We start from the raw sequence: 23,954 nt of genomic DNA on the forward strand, positions 1-23,954 counted from the left end.
CTGCCTGGAAGCTCCAAATCTCCTTTGAACTTCTCAGAAAATCGAGTGACTCTGCTCTCCCACCATTTAAAAGGGGGAATAGGAGACTTTCTGTGAGCACTTAGGGGCTCAGAGTAAAACCTTGCACTCATTTTTAAAAACAATCTCTTAATGATGTGCTTTTCTGCAAGGCCATTGTTTAAACCCTCTTTACATTTTTGTTAGGTCCCTCTGACGGGTTGGCACAGTGACTAAGTATAAATTCTGGTGAGACAAAATCATACCAGAGTCAGATCACCTTCTGCCCGCTCACAGGCTGGGCGCTTGGACGGCAGTGCTTCCCCCACCTCCCGTGGTCGGACCAGCCGATCCCACCAGTGCTGGCGGGAGCCCCGATAACGGAGTCCAAGGGGGCCTGGGGCTGCTGCTCCAAGGACAGCATGGAAGCCCGTGTAAGCGGATAAGCTGAGCCCCTCAGTGGGAGTTGGGGATCGCAGCCTCAGAAGGTGGCGATAAGGTTTCGGCGGCTTTTTTTGGTTAATCCTCACATAGGATATTTTTTCCGTTGCTTCTAGAGACAGTGGGAGGGAGGGGGGAGGAGAGAGAGAGAGGAGATGGAAGCACCGACGTGAGAGGCACATCAGGTGGTTGCCTCCCACACGCACCCTGACCTGGGTGGGAAACCTGCAACCCAGGGACGTGCCCTTGACCAGGAACCAAACCCTTCGGAGCTCGGGCTGGCGCTCTAACTACTGAGCCACACCGGCCAGCCAGGGCTACAGCTGCTGTCTGCAGGTTGGCAGTGGGCCTCCACACCTGAGGTCAGCTGACTCTTGGGAGGCTCAGGAGAACGGGGGTGGGCATCCTGGTGGAGAGGAGGTGGAAACAGGCCTCCTGTGGAGACTGAGGGTGGCTACGGTTGTGTCTGAAACCACGGTCTTCCTCACCCTGGCAGATGGCAAAAAACGGCCATAAATTCTTTGCAGCTCCCTCTGTCAAAGTCTGGGCTTGACCAAGGACTTGCTGTGGCCCACAGCGTCATAAATGTGCAAGCGGAGACTGGAATAGAGCTCGGGCACTGGGGCTCATGCTCTCTTGTTGCTGGGACCACTTTGCCACCATGTGAGTGAGCCGCGTCTCCCAGCCACATGATGTCGGCACGGCTGAAACTCCAGCCGACATAAAACAACTGCCAGACACGTGGGTGAGGCCAGACCCACAATCGTGCCCAGTCAACCTGCAAACCAGGAGAAATAATAAACATTTTTCCAAGTCACTGAGTTTTAGGGTGGTTTGTTACTCAGCAAGGGCTAACTGATACACTCTCCGTTTCATACCGAGATGGTTGAAGGCAACACTTCAGGCTAGAGTTTGACCAGGCCCACGGTCATCGTTAGTCTTCCTGGATTCTTAGCTTTCTACCAACCTGTTCCTTCTGACCTACTTCTATCAGTTCTTGCTTTTGAGTAACTCTGCACCCAGTGCCCGGTCTTCTCAGAGAGACCCTGCCCGCCCTTCTCTGCATCTCTTTCATACTCTGAGCCTGCTGGTCTCCTTTCCCACTGGTCCCTTCTTCTGCCTTCCTCAGATCCTGGCTGGATCCTGGTTTGGGGAAGCCTGACCAAGAGACAATATCCCCAAATCACAGAGCCACAGCCCTGCCCCGGCAGGACAGGTATGTCAGTGATGGCCTCATGCAGCGATGCCTCGCTCCTGGCACCTATGAGTGTGACCTTATTTGTAAATAGGTTGTAGAAATAATCAAGATGAGGTCATATAGTTTAGGCTGGGCCCTGATCCAATGACTAGTGTCCTTGTAAGAAGATTTAGCCCTGCCAGCTGTGGCTCAGTGGTGGAGCATCCACCTAGGATCCAGGAGATCGAGGTTCGATTCCCGGTCAGGGCACAGGCCCGGGTTGCGGGCTCGATCCCCAGTCGGGGGCGTGCAGGAGGCAGCCGATCAATGACCCTCTCATCATTGATGTTTCTCTCTCTCCCTCTCTCTCTGAAATCAATAAAGATATATTAAAAAAAAAAAAAAGATTTAGACACCTGAGACATCCAGGGGAGGAGGCAGAGATTGGGGTGATGCTGCCACAAGCCAAGGAACACGAGAGTTGCCGGCCGCTGCCAGAACCGGTTAGAGGCGAGGAAGGCGGCTCCCCTGGAGTCCACAGGCCCTGCTCGCACGCTGGCCTTGGACTTCCGGCCTCCAGACCTGAGAGAGTAAGATCCTGTTGTTTGTAGCCACAGGACACTGACACAGAAGGTGCGTAGCCCACACAACTGGGAAGTAGAGAAATCCCAAAGGGTTCAAGCCCAGTCCTGCCAGACTCCTTCCAGAACAGGCGGCCTCTGGGTGACCCTCCATCCACTGGCAGAGGCTGGGCAGCCAGGAGGAAGGAGCAGCCTTGTCTGGAGGCCAGTGGAGGGGGCGCCCTGCAGGAGGCTGGCTGGGGCCTCTGGACGCCTCCCAGGGCTCCCAGTCAGGATGGATGGGCCTGTCCGGGGCGAGCAGGCGATATGTAAGCAGAAGGAACATCTCCGCGTGGCTCCTTCCCACCCTGTAAACTGTAGTCAGCACATCGCATAGATCAGGCTGGGGGGCAGCCTTGGCTGTGGAGCCAGCGGAGGTTTCCATAGTGCTGGGCCTCAGGGCCTCTAGCACCGTGGGGCACACATCAGCTGCTTAACAGGCACCTCCGGGCACCTACCAGCAGCAGTGAGAACAGGCAGGCCGGTGAGCCAGCCACCTTCTGTCCTATGCCAACTAGCGCGCCCAATGCATTTTTAACTTTTTGTAAAATTACTTTTAAGGAAAACAGCAGAAATTACTCCAGAGCTCTCACTGCCAAGAATCATCATCGGTGCCGCGGGGGCTCGGATGCCAGGTCTCGCTGCCCTGAGAGGGACCCACCGTCCGCCTCCCCCGCCTCTCCCCCGCACCTACCCCTTTGTTCCCCAGCGAATCCAACGTCCCTTGTTTTTGCCCCACTTGCTGCTGGGTCTGAGGAACCGTGCCAAGGAGATGCCTGACGCATTTCCGTCACTCTGACTTCCTTCTCAGCGGGAGGGAGCTCGGCGTGTAACCGGTGCGTGTACGCTCACAAATGTGCACACGCCCACGCCCACTCCCACACAGAAGCACCCGAGTGTCCTTGTGCCCCCGCCCCCACGCACACACATCTTCAGGACGACTTTCTTCTCTCACACGATTCTTCGGGGCAGTGACCACAGACTCAGACTCATTTGGCGAATGTCTGAGGCAGAAGGAAAGGCAGCCTCCTCCCCCACAGTGGACACCCTCCCCTGGGCCGAGTCCACGCGGCGCCTTCTCTTACCTGGGAGTTAAACGCCCGAGGCCACCAGCAGTAAATGAGCACCAGCTGCGGTGTCTGTGTCCCGCGTGAACTCGGTGTTGTCTACAGGGAGACGGGGCTGCCTCAGGTCCCCACTTCCCCGCACAGGCGCCAGTGTCCCCTCGCAGCTCAGGAACGCAGGACGCGCAGGCGCCAGGCGCCGGGGCGGGCCCGGCCTTCAATGCCGAGTTTCCACGGGGGACACAGCATGTCCCACTGCGCGGGCCCCGGTGCCTCTGAGCAGCACCGCGTCCTGTCTCCACGTGAGAGCGGTGTATCTGACACACTGCTCCACCGACAAAAAGCACAGAACTCATTTCTGTATAAGAATATATTATTTAAAAGGCAGTTTAAAAATAAAAATTCTGTACAGCATCATGAATTCCTTTTTTTGTTATCAGTGAACAAAATGGTTCTTAGAAAACGTGGTCACGAGCGCGATGGGGTCAGGATCAGCTTCTCCCTGCGCCGAGAAATCTCACGTTGGTGGCTGAGTGGGATCACCTGGGGTGTCCTGCTTCCTTCAGGCCAGGTCTGCTGAGGATGGAAAATAACCACGGGTTTATTTCTGTTGGGGTTGAAATGTGCAGGCGATATTGCAAATGTCACAGGATGAGACACAGGCTGTGTTTGAAAACCGAGGCCACAGGACATATTGTCGAGCATGTTTAGGCAAAATAATTTCGATTGCTTTTCCGAGCCATTCAGAAATATGACCTGACTTCTGCTTGCTTAGCTGCTGAGACGGCAACGAGAGTGTTACTGCCCCCGGGGAAAGGCTGGGCTGAGGCACAGGGAAGCGGCAACACCTGTGCACCGTCTGCACCCAAGGCCTGGCTCCTTGGTGCCGGGGCCCCTGCTCCTCTTATAAAACCCCACCCGGTGTCTCATGCCCGGCACCCCGAGTACTTTATAAACTGAGACTCGGGTGGCTCAGCCGCATGCGGGGTGTAACCCAATCCTCGGCCGAATGGGCTGGCGCTCGCCTTCCGCGAGGACTGGCTGGGCGGCTGCTGTCACAGGTGCTCGGGAAACAAGCCCCGCGATGCCAGCAAACGCCTCCTTTGTAAACGCTTTACTAAGTGTTTTTCCTTAGGAGCGGTACACGTGCTAATTGCTGACCTTTCCCAATTAACTAAAGCATGCCCCTTCCTTCCTTCCGAGCCTGATTCTAATTATTATGAGCAAGGAATATGAATTTCACTCATTTAAAAATATCTGGTATTTGGGTTTCCTCTTGATTCCTCCCTCCCTCCTTCCTCAGATCCCACTGGCTCCACTTTACCGGGAATTACTGAGACGTCGATGCCGACAGCATTACCTTCGCTTTTTTTCACATCTCTGCTCTTCTCCCTCGACTTATCGGCACCCTCGCCTGTCAGGCTCTCTGTCTTCTTCTGTAATGAGAACAGAGCACAAAAGGCGGCGGGGGTCAGGCTCAGGGACAGTGAGTGACTGCGGAGTCCTCGGCCCTTCTCCTTCCTTTTCGGGGCTGTCCTTTCTGGGGGCAGGAAGGCGCCTTGGAGGGTCCCAGTGGCCCCCACTGGGGCATCTGGGGCTGGGACTTGGGGACGAAAGGCCTTCATCGAGTTGACTCGTGGATGACCCAGGAGAGGAGGGGCCCCATAGGTCTCCTGCAGGGGCTGGGCGGGGGGACGCCTCTTCTTATATCTGTCCTCTGTATCATTTGCTCTTAAGCTTTAGGAGTTTCAGGCCCTGCCTGTGACCTTCTAGAATCTAACTAGAGAGGTCGAGATGGCTGGTCTGCTTGTCAGCGGGCTCACAGCATTTACTGAGCACCTGCAATGCGTCTAGTAGGCTGACAGAGGCAAGAGCAGCACAGGACGAGCCTCGGCAAGGTGTGGTGGGAGCTCCCAGTGGCAAAGGCAGGTGGGGGCACTGTAACGGGGAGGCCCTGGCTGGAGTTAGCAGTGAAGAAATGGTACTGAGCCAGGATGGGGGGCTCTGCCAGGGTGGGATGGGGTGAGGTGAGCCACGGTCAGATGGGGCCCAAGTGTGAGGCAGCAGGGAGACCGTTCCAGCTGTATCAGGGCCTCTGGGGAGAGGGACACCACACCTTGGGTGGCTGGAGGTCAGGTGGGAAGGTTCTTGGGCAGTGCCAAGAGGAGGGGGCCCTGACGCAGAGATTTGCACACCCTGGGTCCTGACTCGGCCAGACCAGCTTGCGGGACTTTGTGGGGAGCCTCCACCCCAGCTCCGAGCCTCCCCAAAAGACAGCATCAATCCCCCCAGAGCACCCTAAAGCCAGGCCCAGTCTGCCTCCTTGACCCCTGGGAGTGGCCGAGCTGCCTCAGGTGAGGGTCTGTGGCCTAGAGCTGGGAGGAGGGTGGCCGCTTTTTCCATGCCAGGACGACCATCTCTTCCCACCGCCCTCTCACTGAACAAGGTCAGTCCTGGGCAGGAGGAGGGAGGGCGTGGGGCCAGAGCTGCTCACAGGGTCGGCGACGCTGCGGACGCTGACACGCGGTCCCATCCTGGGGCAGCGCTGTCGTATACCATCTACCCACATCGGATTCCCTGCCTTTTCTTTGGGTGGAATGAGCGCCCGTCCCCAGGGGCCCCTCGGTGGCGCCGGCAGTGCGGACGGAGCCCGCTGTGCCTGCTGGCCCGGGAGGCCAGGCTCACCTCCGTCAGGGCGTCGTCTATTTGCTTCAGCTCCTCGTAGCGGTCTCTGGATTCCCACAGGGGCTGCAGCATGCTCTCCTCAACCACGGGGAAGAGCTGGCGGGAGACAGACTCGGTCAACAGTCCACCTCTGAGGCGACAGAAAATGTTTGGGAACAACAGGTGGTGGGTCCTGTGTCTCGGTGGGTCACACAGGAAACCTGCCTCCATCCAAGCTGCCACAGGCTCCTCTCTGGTGCCCGGGCAGTGGAGGCCACGGGGTGGCTCTGAGAGACACTGCGGAGGTCTCCACGGGAGCCAGCAGGCTGGCCATGGTGGCGGCCAAAGGGGAGGCCAGGAGGCTTGTGGCTGTGCCGCTGGGTGACACGCCAGAGCAGCAGGAGCTGGGAGGGGCGACTGGAGAGGCGAGAGGATGAGTTTTGGGCATGTCGCTGTTAAAGTGGAGGGGGATTCAGGTGGGTGCCAGGCAGGCAGTTACAGCTCGCGTGCATGTGTGTGAGCGTGTGCACTCGTGTGTGCACTCGTGTGTCGTGACATCCAGCGTGTGGTGATGGTCACTCACCTTGGTCACTGTTTCAAACATCGGGATCAGGACGAACTTGATGAACCCGATTTGGGCAGTGGCTTTGGTCACTTTGTCCCGGTCCATGAAAGGGGCCACGGGAAGGCCTTCCGACTTCTCCCGGTCGCTCTGGGGGTGCAGCAGACAGCAGCATTAATGAAAGAAACAGGGAACCCGGGGGACTCTGGGGATCGCTGTTCTTCGAGGAAGGGATAAATGAGCTAATATGCATTATGTAAATGAGTAATACCAATGACTAATTATTAGCACAGATGATGACATCCGACTGCTAACCAGGGTGCGTGCTGGGCGCGCAGGGCCATTCCAGGAGGCCGAGGGAGGGGCAGGCAGAGCCTGATTAAGTGGGTCACAGGATGCTCAGTGGCAGAAGTAGCTTGAGGACCCCCCTCCGAGTCCTCTTGGGGCTCATCAAGCTGCTGTAGTCAGCGGCTTATTCTTTCATTCTTTGAGAGGCTGGCCTGGCCTTCTGTGCCAGAGCTTCCCCGCCACCCCTGGGGCCCTTCTTGCCCCCGCGGTTCTTCTCGACCTCCAGGCCCTTCTTCTGACACGTCCGCCCCTAACAGCGGCTCCATTAGAGGTGACAGGTGGCAGTTTTACAACATTAGCTTTCCCAGGTTGTCACTGTCTCTCTGTCTGAGGTTACAGCTCTTTCGTTTTTGATGTGTGCCTATCGGGAAGGCTTTCTAGAGGCTGGAGAAATTTCCGCCAACCCATCTGCTAGTCCACTGTGACACGTCCGGCATGGTTCAAATGCGGACCTCATTTAAGGGGTTAGGAAGAGAGAGGAGGCTTGAAATGAAATAAAATACTCTCACCTGCATAAAATATTCTTCTAATAAGCAGTCCACCCAAGGCTCTGCTACTTCCATCGGGCGCACCTCGTTAGAGATATCACAGCATTTTATCAAAATCATCTTCAGCTGAAAGAAGAGACTTGGAGTCAGGCAACGGCATGAAGACCTGAACCCACCGCAGTTTGGGCTGGACTTGCCGCCCAGGAGAGGAGCCCGTGGGTGGGTGGGCGGTGCTGCCCAGGGGGCTGAGCTCTGCTGCCCCCTCCAAGGCTCAGCCAGGTCACCTGTAGGGGGTGCCCTGGTGGTCTACCTCTAGACCCTCAGCCTCAACTGGGGAGAATGGGGGAGTCACTGCACCCCTGCAGGATCAGCATGTTTTCCTGGAGGGACCCTGAGTGGTAGAACAACCCATTTAAACACAAGGACCCTCTGTCATATGAATATACATTGTGAAGTTCAAAAGTGTCTTTTTGATTATTGAGGATACAGAAAAAGTGCAGCGAGGCATCGCTAGTGACGAATGGAGCCACTACAGTCAAGCTGCTGAATTATTAAAATCACGCTGCCTGAGGCAGGAGATGACTGTTCTTGCACTAACCAGCCTGGGGACTTGCACGTGAACTCTCCAGTCCTGTGTGACAGGGACACCGTCAGACCTCCAGGTAACCCTCTGACTGATTGCCTCTGAAGGGCTAAAATGGACATGACCAGCCCTCCTGGCGTCCATCCCCCGGCCCACCCGGCATCTGACTGGGAGCCATGCTGGACCAACCCTAGGGCCAAAAATGCAGGGCTGATTCTTCTCAAGAAGGTACTTTTTGCCGTAAGAACTCTTAGTTTTTCCCTCTTCTCTGGGACATTTCTGGGTTTTTGCCTAGTTGTGTGTCTGGTGTGCAAAGTCTAAGACTCTTGAGTAAATCTTGGTCATTTATTTCCAGCCAACGCTTCCAGACTCTTATGGAGTTCGTCTGACATTAAGAATCAGAGGTTAGCCTGGCCGGGCGTGGCTCAGCGGTTGAGCGTCGACCTGGAATCCAGGCGATCGGGGTTCGATTCCCGGTCAGGGCACATGCCCAGGTTGCGGGCTCAATCAATGACTCTCTCATCATTGATGTTTCTATCTCTCTCTCTCCTTTCCTCTCTCTGAAATCAATAAGATATATTTGGGAAAAAAAAAAAAAGAATCAGAGGTTAAAAGGGTAATAAAAGTGGATAGTGCTGGGACCCCCGAGTGACAAAATGGCACATTAGAAATACTGGGTGAAGGGGACCTTCACATAAAAGCAGGCAGGGCATGGCCTCGGCACCCAACCCCTGCACAGGAGTGGCAACACCAGCTCCCTCCTGCCCCCTCCAGCCCAGGGGTAGCAGAACTGCACCAGTGTCAGAGGTGGCTCTAGCTTCTGCCCTCTGCACCCACGCCCGGCGTCTTCCCGGTGCTGGCCCGGGCTCTCAGCCTGCACCCGGCCCACGTCGCCACCCTGCAGAAGCCTCTTCCCCAGTGCGTCCTCTCAGGTCCTGCCCTGGCCCCTCTCCAGCCTTCCTGGCCACCCCAGTCCCCGATGGCGGCCCCCACAGCACAGGCCTGTGTCCAGTCACGTCCTGTATGTGCTGTTCCCCAGGTGGGTGCATGTCTGGTCTCCCAGGAGGCAACTCCCTGTGAGCCTGGGGAGGTTTGGGCACACAGTGGGTCCTTCGGATGGACACTCGTTAGACTTGGCCAGAGCGTTTCTACCCGAACCGGCCAGAAGAGTGCCTCTGGGACTGGCCAAGGCACAGATGACTTGCTCCAGGTGCAAATGACTGTCACCAGGAATTGCTGGTGTCTGAGGTCAAAGTGTTGGCCCCACTCAGGTCTGAGGCTGGTTTGGGATGAAGGTCCACCCGGGTGTGGGCCTGAATCTATCTTCCTGGGCTGCTCTTCCAGGACAAGGGCCTGGAACATGACTGGGCAAAGGATGGCTGGGCGCAGCTTACCGTCTGGCTGGGCGCAGCTTACCGTCTGGCTGGATATCGAGGTGAGCGCTGCCTTTAGCCCTTCCCTCGTCACCCCGCCCTATCGCTTCCTGGGAACTGACCTAGGCCAGGCACCAGGCTTGGGCCAGCCAGGGCACGGCCCTTGTGGAGGGAGCTGAACATGGCTCAGGCCTCAGTCACCGGGTCCCCAAGTTGCCCTCCCAAAGGCTGGTGTCCAGCGTGTTTTCCGGAGCTGTGCTTTCGCGGGGGAACTAACTTTATTCTCAGGAAACCAGAGCAAATGAATCGCCTTCGCCCACTTATCTTCAAACCAAGTGAGACGGGGATTGAAAAACACTGCCTGTAGCCGGGAGGGAGCTTTACCAGGAGAGGGTTCCTGCTGGCGGCTTTCCCTGGTGAGACTGCAGACTTTGAAAACCAGCTTTATCGACACCTCACTCCAAGGCAAGGTGAAGAATTCTGGTTTCTGGGTTTCCAGGCTGAGCCCGAGGGGAGGGCTCACTCACCGGCACCCGCAAGAGGTCAAACAAGCCTACTCACCAGGGTCATGTGCTCCTCGTTGCTGTAGTCAAAGTTCTCCATTTTCTCTTTGAAAGCATCCATGATTTCGGCATGCCTCGCCATGTCCGTGGCCAGGATCAATGTGATCATCCCCTGAAGAGTGAAAGAGCAAAGCACTAAGGCCGGGCAGATCCCAATGATTCCTCAGCGAGTGCCGACTGTGTACCGAGTCCTCCGCACACACCGGGTCATGGGGTCCTCATGCTGACTCTGTGTGTGTCTAGGAATTACTGTCCTCATTTTTAGATACAGAAACTGAGACCAGACGAGGCCAAGGACCCTGCCCAGGCCGCAGCTGGAGAGGGGAAGGCTGGGGCTCAAGCCCGGGTGGGAGCCTGGCGCCTCCTGTGCTGTGTCTGCGAAGCAGCAGCAGCCACGTCCGGGCCCCCAGGATGACTCACTCGAGGACGGCAGGCTTAGCCACCCACAGATGCTTCCCCTCAGTTTAGCAATCTAGACACATGGTTAGTCCCTTCTAGGTCTTGTTGGAGGTCAATGACTGCTTTTCCAAGGGTATTTTTCCCTGTTATCTAATCTGTATGTGATTATATGGGCATCTATTGCTTGGGAACGGTCAAAGTCTGGTTATTCATAATGGCATTCTTCTATGAACAAATCTGTACGTGAGGACGCGGTGAGTTTTTAATATAAATATTTTATGACCCTGCTGATCAAATATTGGTTTAAAAGTAACATAATTCAAAACCATGACCATCTATCTGACCATCCATCCATCCACCCATCCATCCATCCATCCATCCATCCATCCATCCATCCTTCCATCCATCCAATCCACTCATCTACCCATCAATTTCTCCATCTAACTTGTCCATCCGTCTGTGTGTTGATCTGTCCATCCATCCATCCATCCATCCACCCACCCATCCCACAAGCATTGACAAACACGCTTCTGTGCCGAGTACGGTGTCCTACTTTTTCAAGAAAATAAAAGCATTAGCATCAAATGCAGAGCTCAGAGCAGCCTCTACAGATCGTCTCAAATGTATGTTGGTATTCTGAATGGTACGACTTCCCCGTAAAGATTTAACTGTCTAATAGTAAAGGATTGATGCCCGTGAGGAGCTGGCCCTCAAAATATTCAATGACAAAATGTTATTAAAACTTGGGACAACTGATTTTATCCTCAGGAAAAAAATCTCGTTTGAACATCAGTGAAGTGTTTGAGGCAGGGCGACCCTGTGTGTCCCCGTGGCACAGCGTGAGGAAGATCCCGGCTGTGGGGCGAGCCGCTCCTCCGGCCAGGCAGCTCCTGCGCAGGGAGGATGCGGAGCCTCGCACGGAGGGGGTTCAGGTCCTCCGATTCTCTGCGTCGCTGGGCAGCCATCGGGGCAGCGGCCAATGCAGTGCTATCTGCAGGATTCGCCACTTTACCTGCTTCGGAGAGAGGTTCCCTAGGGCTATGAGGACAACGTGTGGCGCATGCTTCCCAGGTAGTTCCTTAAACTTGGGGGAGAGGCCAGAGAGCCCGGACACAGGAGAGAATTGTACGGGAACCAGTGATTCAGTGCAACAATGATTAAGCACCGTATTTAGCCCTGTCCTTCCTGGAAGTGGGGACACAGTGGTTTATGAAGCTGTTTTCTGATAGAGTGAGGTTTATGAGCTCTCCAGAAGTGAGGTGAGTGGCACTGGATTCTAGACTCTTTATCAGGTGCGTCTTCAAGCAATGCCACAGAGACATCAAACGGGTGAGGTTCTTGTCCGTGGTTGTCAGAGTACGGCTCCTCCAGGCACGGCCGATGGCTCCTGTGCAAGTGTCCTGAGGCTGCCACACACGGACTGGGTGACGTAAAACAGAAAGGTGTTCTCTCACGGTTCTGGAGGCCAGAAGCCTGAAACCAAGGTGCTGGTAGGGCCCTACTCCTTCCGAGGGCTCCAGGGGAGGGTCCTTCCTGCTGCTTCCAGCTGCTGGTGGCCCCAGCAGTCCTTGGCTTGTGTCCACATCACTCCAGTCTCTGCCTCTGTCATCTCAGGGCCTTGTCGTCCATGTACCTGTGGCTTCTCCTCTTCTGTCTCTTACAGGGGCGCTTGTCGTTGGATTTAGGGCCCACCTGGATAGTCTAAGATCATCTCATCCAGAGACCCTAGCTTAATGACACTGTGAAGGCCCTTTTTCCAAGTAAGGTTACATTCACGAGGTCTGAGGGGCAGAAGGTGGACATACTGGGGTTTTTTTGGTGGGGGTGTGGCTACCATTCAACCCACTGTATTCCTCCAAGAGATCCCCCCGATACTTTCCCTCCCCTGCAGACGTCAGAGGGTGGTGCAGAGTCGTGCTCAGTGGGACCTCCTGCGTGAAGGGGGTATTGTTTGTGGTGAGTTGGCAGCGTCTATCTCAGGACGAATGGTGCCCTCACCCTCCTTCCCAGTGCCCTGGGAAGTGGTGAAGTCTCTTATCCAAAGTGAGCAGTGGGGCTGACTGGGTGATGGGATGGCAGGGGACAGCAGCGGGGGGCAAGGGGACAGTGGTCAGGGCTCTGCCAGGCTGGATGCAGCAGGCGTCTGTCCAGGGCCTGCCATGGATTCACTGAGTTCCCTCCTTGGACAAATACCCAACGCCTGTGAGCCTCACCCCCCTGGGCTGCAATGGAGAAAGGGTGCATCTCGAAGGATAAGCTCAGCAGGGGATGTGAACTGCCGTCGGTGGAATCCCAGGTACGCATGCCTGGGCACACACCTCTTCTTGGGTGCTGTGTAGCCTCAGAGGCAGAGGGAAGGAGGGCCAGTGCCCCTGGATCCCTGGTGGGCACTGAGGGACCGGGAGCTCCCGGGAGCCTCAGCCACTGGAGAGGGGGTTCTCTCGGAGTCGTGCTCACTGTCTCCACCCAAACTCCCCTTCATTCTGCAGCCAGAGTGCCCTCCCCCGCACACCTGTCTGATTTGCTTGAACCCATCCGCCTGCACGTTGGAGAAGATGTTGCACTCAGGCTGGGCGAGGATCTGGAAGGCCACGGCACAGTGGTGATTCTCCAGGGGCGAGATGTCATTGTAGCGGACGGCCAGCTCTGTGCGGGCATTGATCTGGTACCTGGAGCGGGGGTGGGAGGGGAGAGGGGCCTCAGGAGCAGCACTCAGAGGCACCCGTAAGTCAGGGCAACACATCAAGGTGTCTGAGTGGTGCCTGAAGGGGCTGGGAGACTGTGAAGGGGCTGGCAAAGGTGGCTGCACTCGGCCCAGGCCAGGAACTCCCTTCTTCTGGCTCCCTCGACTCTCTGCTGCCCCTTTAATGAGATGATCCCAAGTTTGTTTCATCCTACCAGGTGGACACCACCCAGAAATCTCAATTTCTCCATTATGGTGCCCTGAAGGCGACCAGGTCTTTTGTTACAGCCTCTTGCAAAACATTTCAATGTGTGCAAAGGACAGCCATCTGGGAGGAGAATCAGCCGCTGTGGCCCAGGCCCCGCGCTGGCCCATCACGGAGAGTGGACACTCGGAATCCACTCTGGTCCTGACAAATGGCAGCAAGGTTCTGGGACACATTTGGGGTCATCATGCAAACGATAAAACTTGTACATAAATGCACACATTTGATAGAAAGAAGCCACGTGTCACTGTAAATGCAACCCAATGCCACGCGGTTGGACTGCGCAGTTAGGAGGAGTGGGACCCTGTGCCTTCACTGCCCAGAGCCAGGAGTGGATCAATGTTCCACCAAAGCCCCCGCGGCCCACGTGGACACCCCCCCCCACTCGTCCACACTCCTCTAGCTCAGTCCTAGCCCGCAGTCTCATCCCTGTGGGGAAGAGGCCGGGGAGGCTGCCGAGCAGGTTGGAGATCCAGAGAACGGGGCCTGGTGGCTGCCTGCATCCCGTCTGTGTGAGGGCATCAGGCCCTGCTTCAGGGGAGGGCGGTTCTCGCTCGTACCACCAGGGCTCTAGGCCTGTGCAGAGGCGCTGCCTGGAGCCAGGACCACAAGAGATGTGGCAGCCTCTCAGGGCTTGGTAACCTTGATGGGTCCTGCCCCAGGGAGGCCCTAGGCCTTGGAAAAAGTTCCAAAGTGGGGAGCTGTGTCCCATGGAGGGGGCGCTGGGGCTCGGAGGCCTCTGTTGACAGCTCCGATTTGGGACTGGCCTGCGTACTGAGCTGAACCGAGGGCCCTTTAAGAGGAAAAGTGATCGTGCACGCACGTGTTGTTGTATCCTGGGTGATCCAGATCGTGGCAGATGGCTGCGGTCATGAGGATCAAGATATCCATTTGGGAAAACTTCTCCTGGGTTAGAGAGAGGGGGGATGGGGTGAGGAGGGGGTGGAGCGGGGCAGGGTGAAACCCCTCCGGGCGCTGGCCTGGGGGGAGAGGACCCGCCTGCTCCCCGGGTGGGGCGAGGAGAGCCCGCTTGCCCACTGAACCGGAGGAGCCTCACCTAGGAGGGCGCTGGCGTGGATGGGCAGGGTGGTTTCCCTGGGAGGGTGGAGGAGCCGCTGGGGAGCTCCTGGGTGCCCCCCTGGGAGGGGGCCGAGTCCCTGAGCGGGGCGCTGCCATCCCCTGGAAGGGGCTTGTCCGAGACCCACCTGGAGGCCGCAGAGCCAGATCATGCTGTACATCATCTGGGCCACGCAGAAGCAGTGCCGGAAGTTGTGGAAGGGGTTGTTCCTGTAGTTGTCGTGCACGCAGAGCTGGGAGAGACGAGGGGTCCTGACCGCCCGCGCCTGCTGCCGCCCTCCTCCCGAGCCCCTTGCTAGCTGTTTCGGGTGCTCCCTGCCTCCCTGTCTGAACCCGAGGCCACCAGTGCTCCTGCACATACAAGGCGAGGAAGGGGCGGCCCACACGGCAGGGTGGGGACAGGCCTCCCAGGCTTCCTCTGGGCTGTGGGCTCAGGTCTGAGGGTGTCCGAGGAGCCACTGACAAGGATCTGAGGGGCGAGCCAGGGGCACTACCTGGGTCCCCAGTAACCAATAGACCTTTAACAGTCCTCAATATTTGATTCTGAGCAATATTTTATTTTAAAAAGGTCTGCTGCTAAACACACACTCACACATGCATACACTTGCACATATACACACTCACATGTGCGCTTTCCCCACAAACATGCACAAACTCAGACACTTTCACACACACACACTTGCACACACACACACGCCCCTGCTTTAGAACACACCGCTGCACTTGTCTGCCCTGGTCCTCGCCGTTTTCTCGCTCCCTGGGGCAGGAGCTCAGGGGTGGAGTGTGTGGTGGGGACACAGAGGCTGGCTGAATGTCCTGGCAGAACTTTCATGAATGCCCAGTGCCATCAGGATGGTGCCCAGATGGTCACTCCTGTGTAACTGGATGAAACGGTATTCAAGAGGGACTGGAGGGGGCTGCCACTTACCAGCCACCTCTTGAGCGTGATGGGGTTGATGCTGAAGTCTCTGACCAGGCAGAGGTCGTGGTACATGTGCTCTAAGCAGCTCAGCATCTGGGGGCACAGGGAGGGCAAGGGATGGTCAACAGCACACGGGCCACAGGCCCTGCTATCCTGGGAGCTGTCCCCAGGGCAACAGGCATCTTCTCCAGGCCCGTCCCCGGGGGGTGAGCCTTCCGGTTCCCGGGTCCCCTGAGAGTGAAGCCTGTTGACTGGGGGTTTAGATCCCCCTGGAGGGATGTGTGGTTCGAAAGCGTAGTCAGCATTCAGAAGTCAGTGGAATTCCACGCGAGAAGAACAGCCAACGGCTGGATGAGGGGGAGCCCGCTATGTCCAGAGGACCGTATTAGAAATGATTTTATCTCCACACATGAAACACAATCTCAGTGGGTCAACATCGCAGTCTGAGGTTCCAGGACTCGGCTTCATCTAACGCAGACCTGAGGGCCGAGCCTCACAGGCAGAGAGGCCCTTCACGTGCCGGAGCCAGAGGGTGAAGGGGCCCTGGCGACTTTCATGCCCAACATGCCTCACTGTGGCCCTCTGGGGCCACTGGGACTGAAGACACTTATTAGTGTTAATTTTAGAGCCCAGAAGGTAGCCTGTTCTGGAGTGTCCCCTTCCAAACCTTATGTCACTGCCTTCCAAAGAAATCCCTGCTCAAGTTGAAATAGATTTTGTTTTTAGCCCAAAGAGGATTTATTGTCACTGTTATCGCCGATTTAACTATCACTCAGAGCTTGAGAGCTAATTAAGCCAGGGAAGACAGATTAAATTATTTTTAGTAAATTAAAGTTTGGCAAAGTGGGTTTTGCCCTCTGGGAAAGCAGGTCTTAGATGGAGAGCCCAGGGAGACAGATCTGCAAAGCAGGGACAATTAAAATGTCACCTGTGGGTGCAGAGCATGACACCTGCGAGTGCTCCTCTGCCCAGGGCCACACACCTGTACCCTGCCTCTGTCACATCCACCAGCTGCCCTGGTGCCTGCACAGGCCAGGCAGGCCCTCAGGCAGGACTGAGAGCTGCAGCCCCGACACCCCCCACCCCACCCCACCAACCCACGCGCCACTCCAGGCAACCCTGATGCACTGAATGAAATGTTTGCTGCGACGTCAGAGTCCAGAGCTGCAGATGATCGGCAGACGAAACCGTGTGCCGCCCTGTCTAAGGCGTGTGTGGTGGGTCTGGAGCAGGGTGATGTGGCCGGTCCCAGTGGGCGGCTGGGGGATGGAGTGTGGAGGACTCAGGAGAGGCCCAGGAGGCCCAGCCTGCAAGCCCAGCACTCAGTAGACGTTCTCAGGGTGTAAGCTGCTTTGTGGGTGACCAGATGCAGTTTTGGGGGCCAGGAGGGCTGTCGAAGTTTTCAGCTGTGACCCTTGAGTTGTTCATCTTTGCTGTCCATGGTCCAAAATTCATCAGTGTTGCTGAGGCTTCTCCTTTGCTGGGAGAGTGGCAATGGATGCACACGAACACCGGTCACTGAGGGGACTCTCGTGCCCTGGGAGCCAGGCCAGCGCTGGCAGACGCTCAGGGTCCAAAGCCCTTTCCCGGCCATCTCAGGGATGTCATCGCTGCCACTCTCCTCCACGTGGGCAGCTTGCTGGGGACAGCCTTTTGCGTGTCTCTGTTACTGAGAAGCTGGAAGAATCCGTGGATTTTGGTGGCCTGATGTCCGAGATGAGGGACTTTTTGTGTTCTCGAGGTTCGGAAAGAGAGGGGTATGACTGATAGGATCAGGGAACCAGAGCAGACCAAGAAAATCTCCATTGGAAATTTAAAAAAATATCTTGCTAAGCCCCTCGCCGTCCCAGATCTGGGACTTGCGCACGTCCGGGGCCACAGCTGCCTGGGCAAGTGCCTTTTCCGAGCACAGCTCTCCCGCAGAAGCCCGCTCTTGGGGAGCTGTTTCTCACAGTGTGGGGGGTCTGTGGGCAGCAGCTGAGAAGGCGCTTGTAGGCTCAGCAGTCGGCCCCTGGGGACTCACGACGATGCCACGATGATGCTCCCCAGGGGTGAGCGCCTGCAGCCGGGACCCCAGGATTCGAGACTGCCTGCCCTCTGACACCTCCTTCCTGAGCTCTGTCTCCAGGGACCCCTGAACCTACCGAGAGTCGGTTTAACTAAAATCTGGAGGATCAAGTTAAAACAAAAAGAACAGAAAGGAGAAAGGCAAAGGGGGAGAGACGGGGGTGTTTCCGTCAAGTCCTGGAGGTGCTGGCCCCGGGAGGCTCCCTCACTCACCTCGTTGGGCTCCCAAAGCCAGACGTCGAAGGTGGGCTTGCGCAGGCCCTCTATGGTCTCCGGGGAGAGCAGGTACTGGAAAGACAGGCGGTGGCGTTAGCCTCTGTGCTGACAGTGGGTGTCGTCTCCTGTCCCCTCCCAGGGACACCTGCACACAGACTTGAAGGTACATTCTACAAGGATCCTGGGATGGGCAGACTCTAGGGACAGGAATCCCATCAGTGGCTGCCCCAGGCAGGGTGAGAGTGCCGGGCACAGCCACAGGGGCAGGAGGGACAGTTCTGGAGTGATGGAAACGCTTCATCCCTTGACCGTGGTGGACATTATGTGACCACAAGTTTGTCAAAATTCACAATACAAGGTACCTACAGAAGATGAACTCACTGCATGTATGTTATACCTCATAAACCTGACTCAAAAAAAATGTGGTAACATGAAGTCAATGGAAAAAAATTACGTGGCATAAATTCAAATATGGGTTAAGAGTTTCTTTCTGTGGGGAGCCCATCCCTGGTTTAGCTGTGGGCCGAGGCAGGTTCTGCAGACACCAGATTTGGGGTTAAACCGTGATAGAAAACAGAAACTGCGATTTTAGACAGAAGATACGGTGTTTCGGAATTAGATATCAATTCTCCCAGGTTTACGGGGTTTTGATTTTTTTTTTAAGGAACTGCAATGGGACACTGAGACCCTTTATTTTGGACCTTGTGAGCTCTGGGCTTGTGAGCTCTGGGGCTGGAACATAAGAGATGTCGGTCACATTTTCCTATGGGAAAGACATCAGTATCTGTCTGAAAACCTTGAACAGCCAGCAGGGCCCCGGCCCCTGAGAGTGAGCGGGAGCCTGAATATTAGCTCCAGAGGGTGTTGAAAATCAGTTGGGCAGGGGCCTGCTCACCAGTCAGCGAGGGTACTGTTGAGGTGGGTGACCCTCACCCTGAGACCCTTCTTCTGTACTTGTTTGAAGACCTCCCCCCAATTCCCAGGGAGAGCTGCTTTAACAAGGGCCCGGGGTTGATTGTAACTGAGAAATCTTTTGTGACCGAAAAGCAAAACTTCGCATAATAACTGTGTATTGTTCAGGGACAGGAGATCCAAAAAAGCAGATTTTTAAAAATGTACTTAAAAATTTAACTCCTGGCACAGTAAGCTATGGTCTGGGAACAGTTTTTTTAAACAAATGTCAAAGAGAAAAATATTCTGCTTAAGAATAGCAGGAGCGGCCCGATTCTGCACATGTGCAGATGTCAGGGGCCGGGCCAGGAGGCCAGGGTGGCTGAGGGTGGCCGAGGGTGGCCCTGTGCCCTGGGGCTGTGGACACAGATGCTGTTTCTTCAGAGGCAGAATTTCATCTTACCTTGGGATAGGTGGGGACATCGCGTCGAGGCGTCAACTTCTTGTCTTTATCCAAAAAACTATATTTACAGGGACAGCTGGTCCTAAAGAGGGAAGCAGAGATGAGTTTTGGCACTGTCACTTCAGGCTGGCGTTCAGGTGGGCCGCCGACTGTGGGGACCTCCTCCGAGCAAAGAGAAACAAAAACCCCGCACCAACCCCAAAGCAAACCCCGGACCCTTTGGTCGGATCTGCCGCGGGAGAGTAAATCCTAACGCCGGTGGGTCTCACCGCTGGTCCCAGGGCTGGACCCCTGAGGCTGGCACTGAGCTCGTGGAGACCTCCTGCCTCCGTTACAGAGAAGCCTCCAAAAACGTTTTAAAATGAGGAAAGCAAAACACTTTCATCCCCCCAAATTCAAATAACACAGGAGTAGACAAAGTAAAATTTAAAAACCTCCAACTCCCCGTTTCACCCACTTCTTTCCTCTTTTGTTTTCCTTTGTTAATCTTCACCTGAGGATATTTTTTCCACTGATTTTTTAGAGAGCGTGGAAGGGAGGGGGAGAGACACAGAGAGAGAGAAACATCGATATGAAAGAGACACAATGATTGGCTGTCTCCCGCACGTGTCCCATCCGGGGCCGGGGATTGAGCCTGCAAGGTAGGTGCCCTTGGCCCGAATTGAACCCGGGACCCTGCAGTCCGTGGGCCGGTGCTCTAACCGCCGAGCAAACCAGCCAGGGCCCCACTTCTTTCCTCTTAAATCTCACCCCCTGGAAGTCCCTCCTGCTATCTGGGGACTTCTTCCAGAAGATCCTAGCCGTGGACACACATGGACAGCCCCACGCTTTTCAACGAAGATGGAACTGTACAAACTTACTCTTCTGCAACTAGTTGTTTTCACTGAACACACCACAAGCTTCCTGGGGCTGCCTCACAGAGCTCGACTTACTGAAAGCAAGCCCTTCCCCGGTGCCCTCGGGTGTGGCCACACTGCACGGTATCAGCCCAGCCCCAAGACGGACTCCCAGGATGTCCCAGTGTTTCCCGTTACATACACACTGACAGAGGAGTCCGCTCTCCGGCTCCGTTTTCCTCATTACTCAATGTCAAGGTATCCGCAGAGGAACAGAACAGAAGGAGCCAGGTGTGCTCTGGGTGGAAAGCCACCCTCCGGCATCGGGAGAGTGCGCCGGCCTGGGGGGTCGTACCCGGGGGCTCCACGTAGAGGCCACTCTAGGAGATCTGGCTGCTCCGTGGCCCCTCCCCACCTGGGGACCCTAACTTGGACACAAACATGCTCTCCACCCTCCCACTGATGGGGAGTTGGAGGGCACGGGGGTGTTTGCACCCCTTCATTTGAGATTCTCAGGCTGGTAGGCAGGGGGCCAGGTCATCAACGTGCAACAGCGGCAGCTCATGCGGTTTGTAAATAAAGTTCCACCTTCAGGGAGAGCCACTTAATACTGTAGAATATAGAGCCGGGAAGACATTCAGATCCTTGAAGTTCGAATGTCTACTCTGGGGAGTTTACCCTGAGAAGAATTAGACACAGCAAACAGCCCTGCGCAGGAAGGTATTATCCATCCATCGCTGCGTTATCTGTTGTTATAAAAGCACAGAGCCAAACAAGCTACCTAAATGGCCCCGAGTGGGAACTAATTTAAACCACTTTGCTACTGTGTGATCTTTAAGATAATTAAGAAAATGATGTGCAGCGAGGAGATTTTGGGTGAAAAGGAAAGAAAGAAAGGCCGCCTATGGTGTGTGCTGAACGGGAAACACCCGCCGAGGGCGAGGAGACCCGCGCACCCTGGGGCGGGGCGGCGAGTCTGCGCTGCGCCCCCGGACGAATGTATTCTGTGGGTTAAATCTGACCCACTTACCACTCACAACACCGTAAGTGACAAAAATGACAATATATTTTTCAGTTGTTTTTCAAAACTAGGTGTCTATACACAATAAAACATCTGGGAAATCAGCGTCTAGATTTCAGTTGGGGGCATCGTGGCAGCTGTCGTTTTGGTGATTCACCCCCTCCCCCCGCCCCCGCCCCATCAGTACAGTCTGATGGTTTTACAAGGAGGCTGTGCGGCTCGCAAATTCTAAATAATAGATCTATTTCCGCTTTGAGAAGAGGGCCTTCAGTGTTATTTTCTTGGCATGCTGCTACTCCTCCCTTCAACCCGATGCTTACAAAAGCCATCAGAGGGGCTTGTCACAGCTTCCTGTGCGGAGGGGTTTAACAAAAGAGTCACAGAATGAACCACTAAAAGGTACCAGGCAAATGATTTCCACTGGCACCTCATAAAGGAGGAATCCCATTTACACATTTCTGCGCAGTGATGAACTTGGCCTGTGCACTTAAGAAAACAGCATCATTGTTACCTCTCTTCTGCTTTTAACCCCTTTTGCATAAATATCGGCGCACGTGCCGCGGAGGTAAGTGGGGTGCATCTGCCAGGAGAGCTGTGGATGCCTTCGCTAAGCAAGATGGTTGGACTGCTGGAAAATCCCAGCACTGGGGGCGTCTGCTGGGTGCCTGGCAACCTGTGCCAGGGCCTCTCCACCACGCCAGGTGGCCCTGCCTGCTCCCGCTGCACTCTGTTGCCATGGGAACCAGCATCCTCCAGCCGACAGAGCAGCTGGCATGGTGCCTTTTCTTTTCAGTCTATTTGGGGCGTGTTTTGGCTCTCATTTCCTGGGCTCTCAAACTGCACTCCCCTGGGGCTCAGGCCATTGGTCAAGGCCATTTGTTGGAGATGAAGTACAGATTACAGACCTCCCAGAGCCCTCAGATGCCACCCATGTTCCTGCAGCCCTCCCCCACCCCGGGTCAACCAACAAGCTCCACTCTGTGCTCTAAATTTGAGCAGGCAACTGGACCTCTTTCCTCGTGGGGAAAAAAACCAAGAGAAACCCCAAGGTGTGTGTCTCTGGGGAGTGCAGCCTGTTTTCTGGGGTATCTGTGAGCCTGCCTACCACCTGGCTGCTGCTATCTGCTGCTCCCCAAGAGGAAAGGGGACCTGGTGCACCCAGACCCTGGCCCTGATGCCCTGTTAGCATGCTGTGTGTGAGTGGGTGAGGTTCACACTTCAGGCTCATGAGCCTTTGGCTCATGGGTACAGAGTGGGGAGCAACTGGCCAGATGCTTTTGATCTCCCTGCCCTCCCAGAGGGAGCTGCTCAGAGGTGCAATTTCTCCCCTAGCCCCACAGGGGAAAGTCACGCTTAACAAGCCTGGTCCCAGGGATGCTGAAATGCTACCCAGCAGCCCTGCATGGTTCAAATGGAAGCCTGCCTTCCACAGACACAGAAGAGAGCGAAAACCGCAGATTGTTCTGCTGCTCAGCCTATTTCCCCATAAAGGAAAGGGAAGGGCTGTTCTCTCGGGTGCAGAGTGGGCTGCAGAGCTCCTCGGCCCAGGCCCAGGTGGGTGATGCTGCTGAGGAAGACGTAACCCCGGACACAGACCTCTTTGTTCTAAATGCGTCAGTGACGTTTGAGATCCCCACCCCCACCCCCACCCCCGGTCTTTTTTTGATAGAAGAGTCACATTTACCCGGCTCTTGTCTCTCGCCTATGTGGGCTGCTGCGAAAACCGTCTGCTGAGAATGTCGCCTTTGGAGGAGGTTAGGCCACTGGAAGACTTCTCTGTGGATTATGGAGCTGTGAGCTCTAGACTGTGCTTCTTGGGGGGTGCAGAAGAGCCCCCACATTACTGTTGAGAGCCCCAGCGCCCACTGCACCTCAGCTCAGCCCACCCTGCCCAGAGGGGCCTGCAGATAACGTCTTGTCTCTGCGCCCCAGGTAGGCTTCCTCTCACGTGCTCTAAAATCAGGTGTATTTTCCCCATGTGGTGTGCCGTGGGTTGAGTTGTAACCCCTAAAGTCACATGTTAAAGTCCTAGCCCCCAGACCTGTGTGTGACTTCATTTGGAAATAGGGTCGTTACAGATGTAATTAGTTAACCTGTGGTTAACGGGAGTACACAGGGTGAGCTCCAATTCAATATAACCAGCCTGGCCAGCATGGCTCAGCGGTTGAGCATCGACCTAGGATCCAGGAGATTGTGGTTCGATTCCCGGTCAGCGCACATGCCCGGGTTGTGGGCTCGATTTCCAGTGTGGGGTGTGCAGGAGCAGCTGATCCATGACTCTCTCATCATTGATGTTTCCTCTCTCTCCCTGTCCCTTCCTCTCTCTGAAATTAACAAAGATCCATTTAATTCAATATGACTGGTGTCCTTTTAAAAAGGGGACATTTGGATACATATACATGGGGGAGGCTGCCACATGAAGATGGGCAGCAGAGATGGGAGTAATGGCTCTATAACCAAGGAACCCTTAGGATTGCTGGCACTGCCAGAGGCCGGCAGAGGCATGGGACAGAGCACCAGGTGGCTCCTCCCAGTGGGCACCACATCAGGCTACTGCCCTTTCGTCACAGTGGACGTGGCACTCAGCCATGGCAGCCAGTCTGAGGCCCATTGGAGAGGCTGAGCATGGCCGACGGGGCAAGGATAACTGGGCAATAGGACTGGCCGCAAGATGGAGGTCCGGCATGTGGCGGCTGGGACACATGGACAGCCAGAAGGCTAAGCTGAGCCACGTAAGTCCTGAGCTGAGGGTGATGCCACGACAAGAGTCATGTCAGGTCTGAGCATCCTTCCAGCTGCCAAGCCAGGTCCCAGCCCCAGGGGCCCAGCATTGTGGCTGCCCTGAGCAATCCAGGGCTCTTACTAGGTCACCAGAAGGACTATCTCCTGTTCCTGAAAGAGTCTCCCTCTATGGGATGGAGAGGGTGAATTCACAGTTTTCTGTGGTCACAAACTCCTCTGGCCTGACTTTCCCCAAATCAAATGCAATGAGACACTCTGAAATCCAAATGAGCTGCCAAGTAAGTGTGACATAAACGTGACCTGGTCTATAGGACACCTGCCAACAGGGCTCTGAGCCCGTCGGGCTACTCCTGAGCCCACCTCGAGGCCGGCTAGCCCGCTAACTCCGATGGGCCCGAGCTGCAACTCTTGGTATCCCTTCACCTCCAGCCCTCGTAAGATGCTTCAGCACAATTACCACCCCCCATCGCCCCAGGCCCCAGCAGGCTGTAC

General features: G+C 55.7%; 1 protein-coding gene across 7 annotated transcripts in view; it reads right to left on the reverse strand.

Annotated features, from left to right (window-relative positions):
- Positions 1–3,320: 3,320 nt before the first annotated feature.
- PDE9A (phosphodiesterase 9A) overlaps positions 3,321–23,954 on the reverse strand; it is a 69,729-nt gene continuing 49,095 nt past the window's right edge. For 4 of the 7 annotated variants that reach the window (XM_081137931.1, XM_081137937.1, XM_081137933.1 and 1 more), the window contains 12 exons: positions 18,864–18,945; positions 17,507–17,581; positions 15,233–15,319; positions 14,433–14,537; positions 14,051–14,133; positions 12,792–12,948; positions 9,879–9,992; positions 7,383–7,487; positions 6,547–6,675; positions 5,985–6,080; positions 4,660–4,735; positions 3,658–3,875 (listed from right to left, as the gene is read on the reverse strand). In XM_081137931.1, coding sequence (XP_080994057.1) covers positions 3,862–3,875; positions 4,660–4,735; positions 5,985–6,080; positions 6,547–6,675; positions 7,383–7,487; positions 9,879–9,992; positions 12,792–12,948; positions 14,051–14,133; positions 14,433–14,537; positions 15,233–15,319; positions 17,507–17,581; positions 18,864–18,945 — 1,123 coding nt within the window. In that variant the 3' untranslated portion in view covers positions 3,658–3,861. Of the gene's footprint in view, positions 3,876–4,659; positions 4,736–5,984; positions 6,081–6,546; positions 6,676–7,382; positions 7,488–9,878; positions 9,993–12,791; positions 12,949–14,050; positions 14,134–14,432; positions 14,538–15,232; positions 15,320–17,506; positions 17,582–18,863; positions 18,946–23,954 lie in introns of all 7 variants that reach the window. The other 3 variants (XM_081137936.1, XM_081137935.1, XM_081137932.1) reach the window with 2 other exon arrangements.

The sequence above is a fragment of the Miniopterus schreibersii genome (genome assembly GCF_964146895.1).
Source record: "Miniopterus schreibersii genome assembly, chromosome: 5".
Lineage (NCBI taxonomy): Eukaryota > Metazoa > Chordata > Mammalia > Chiroptera > Miniopteridae > Miniopterus > Miniopterus schreibersii.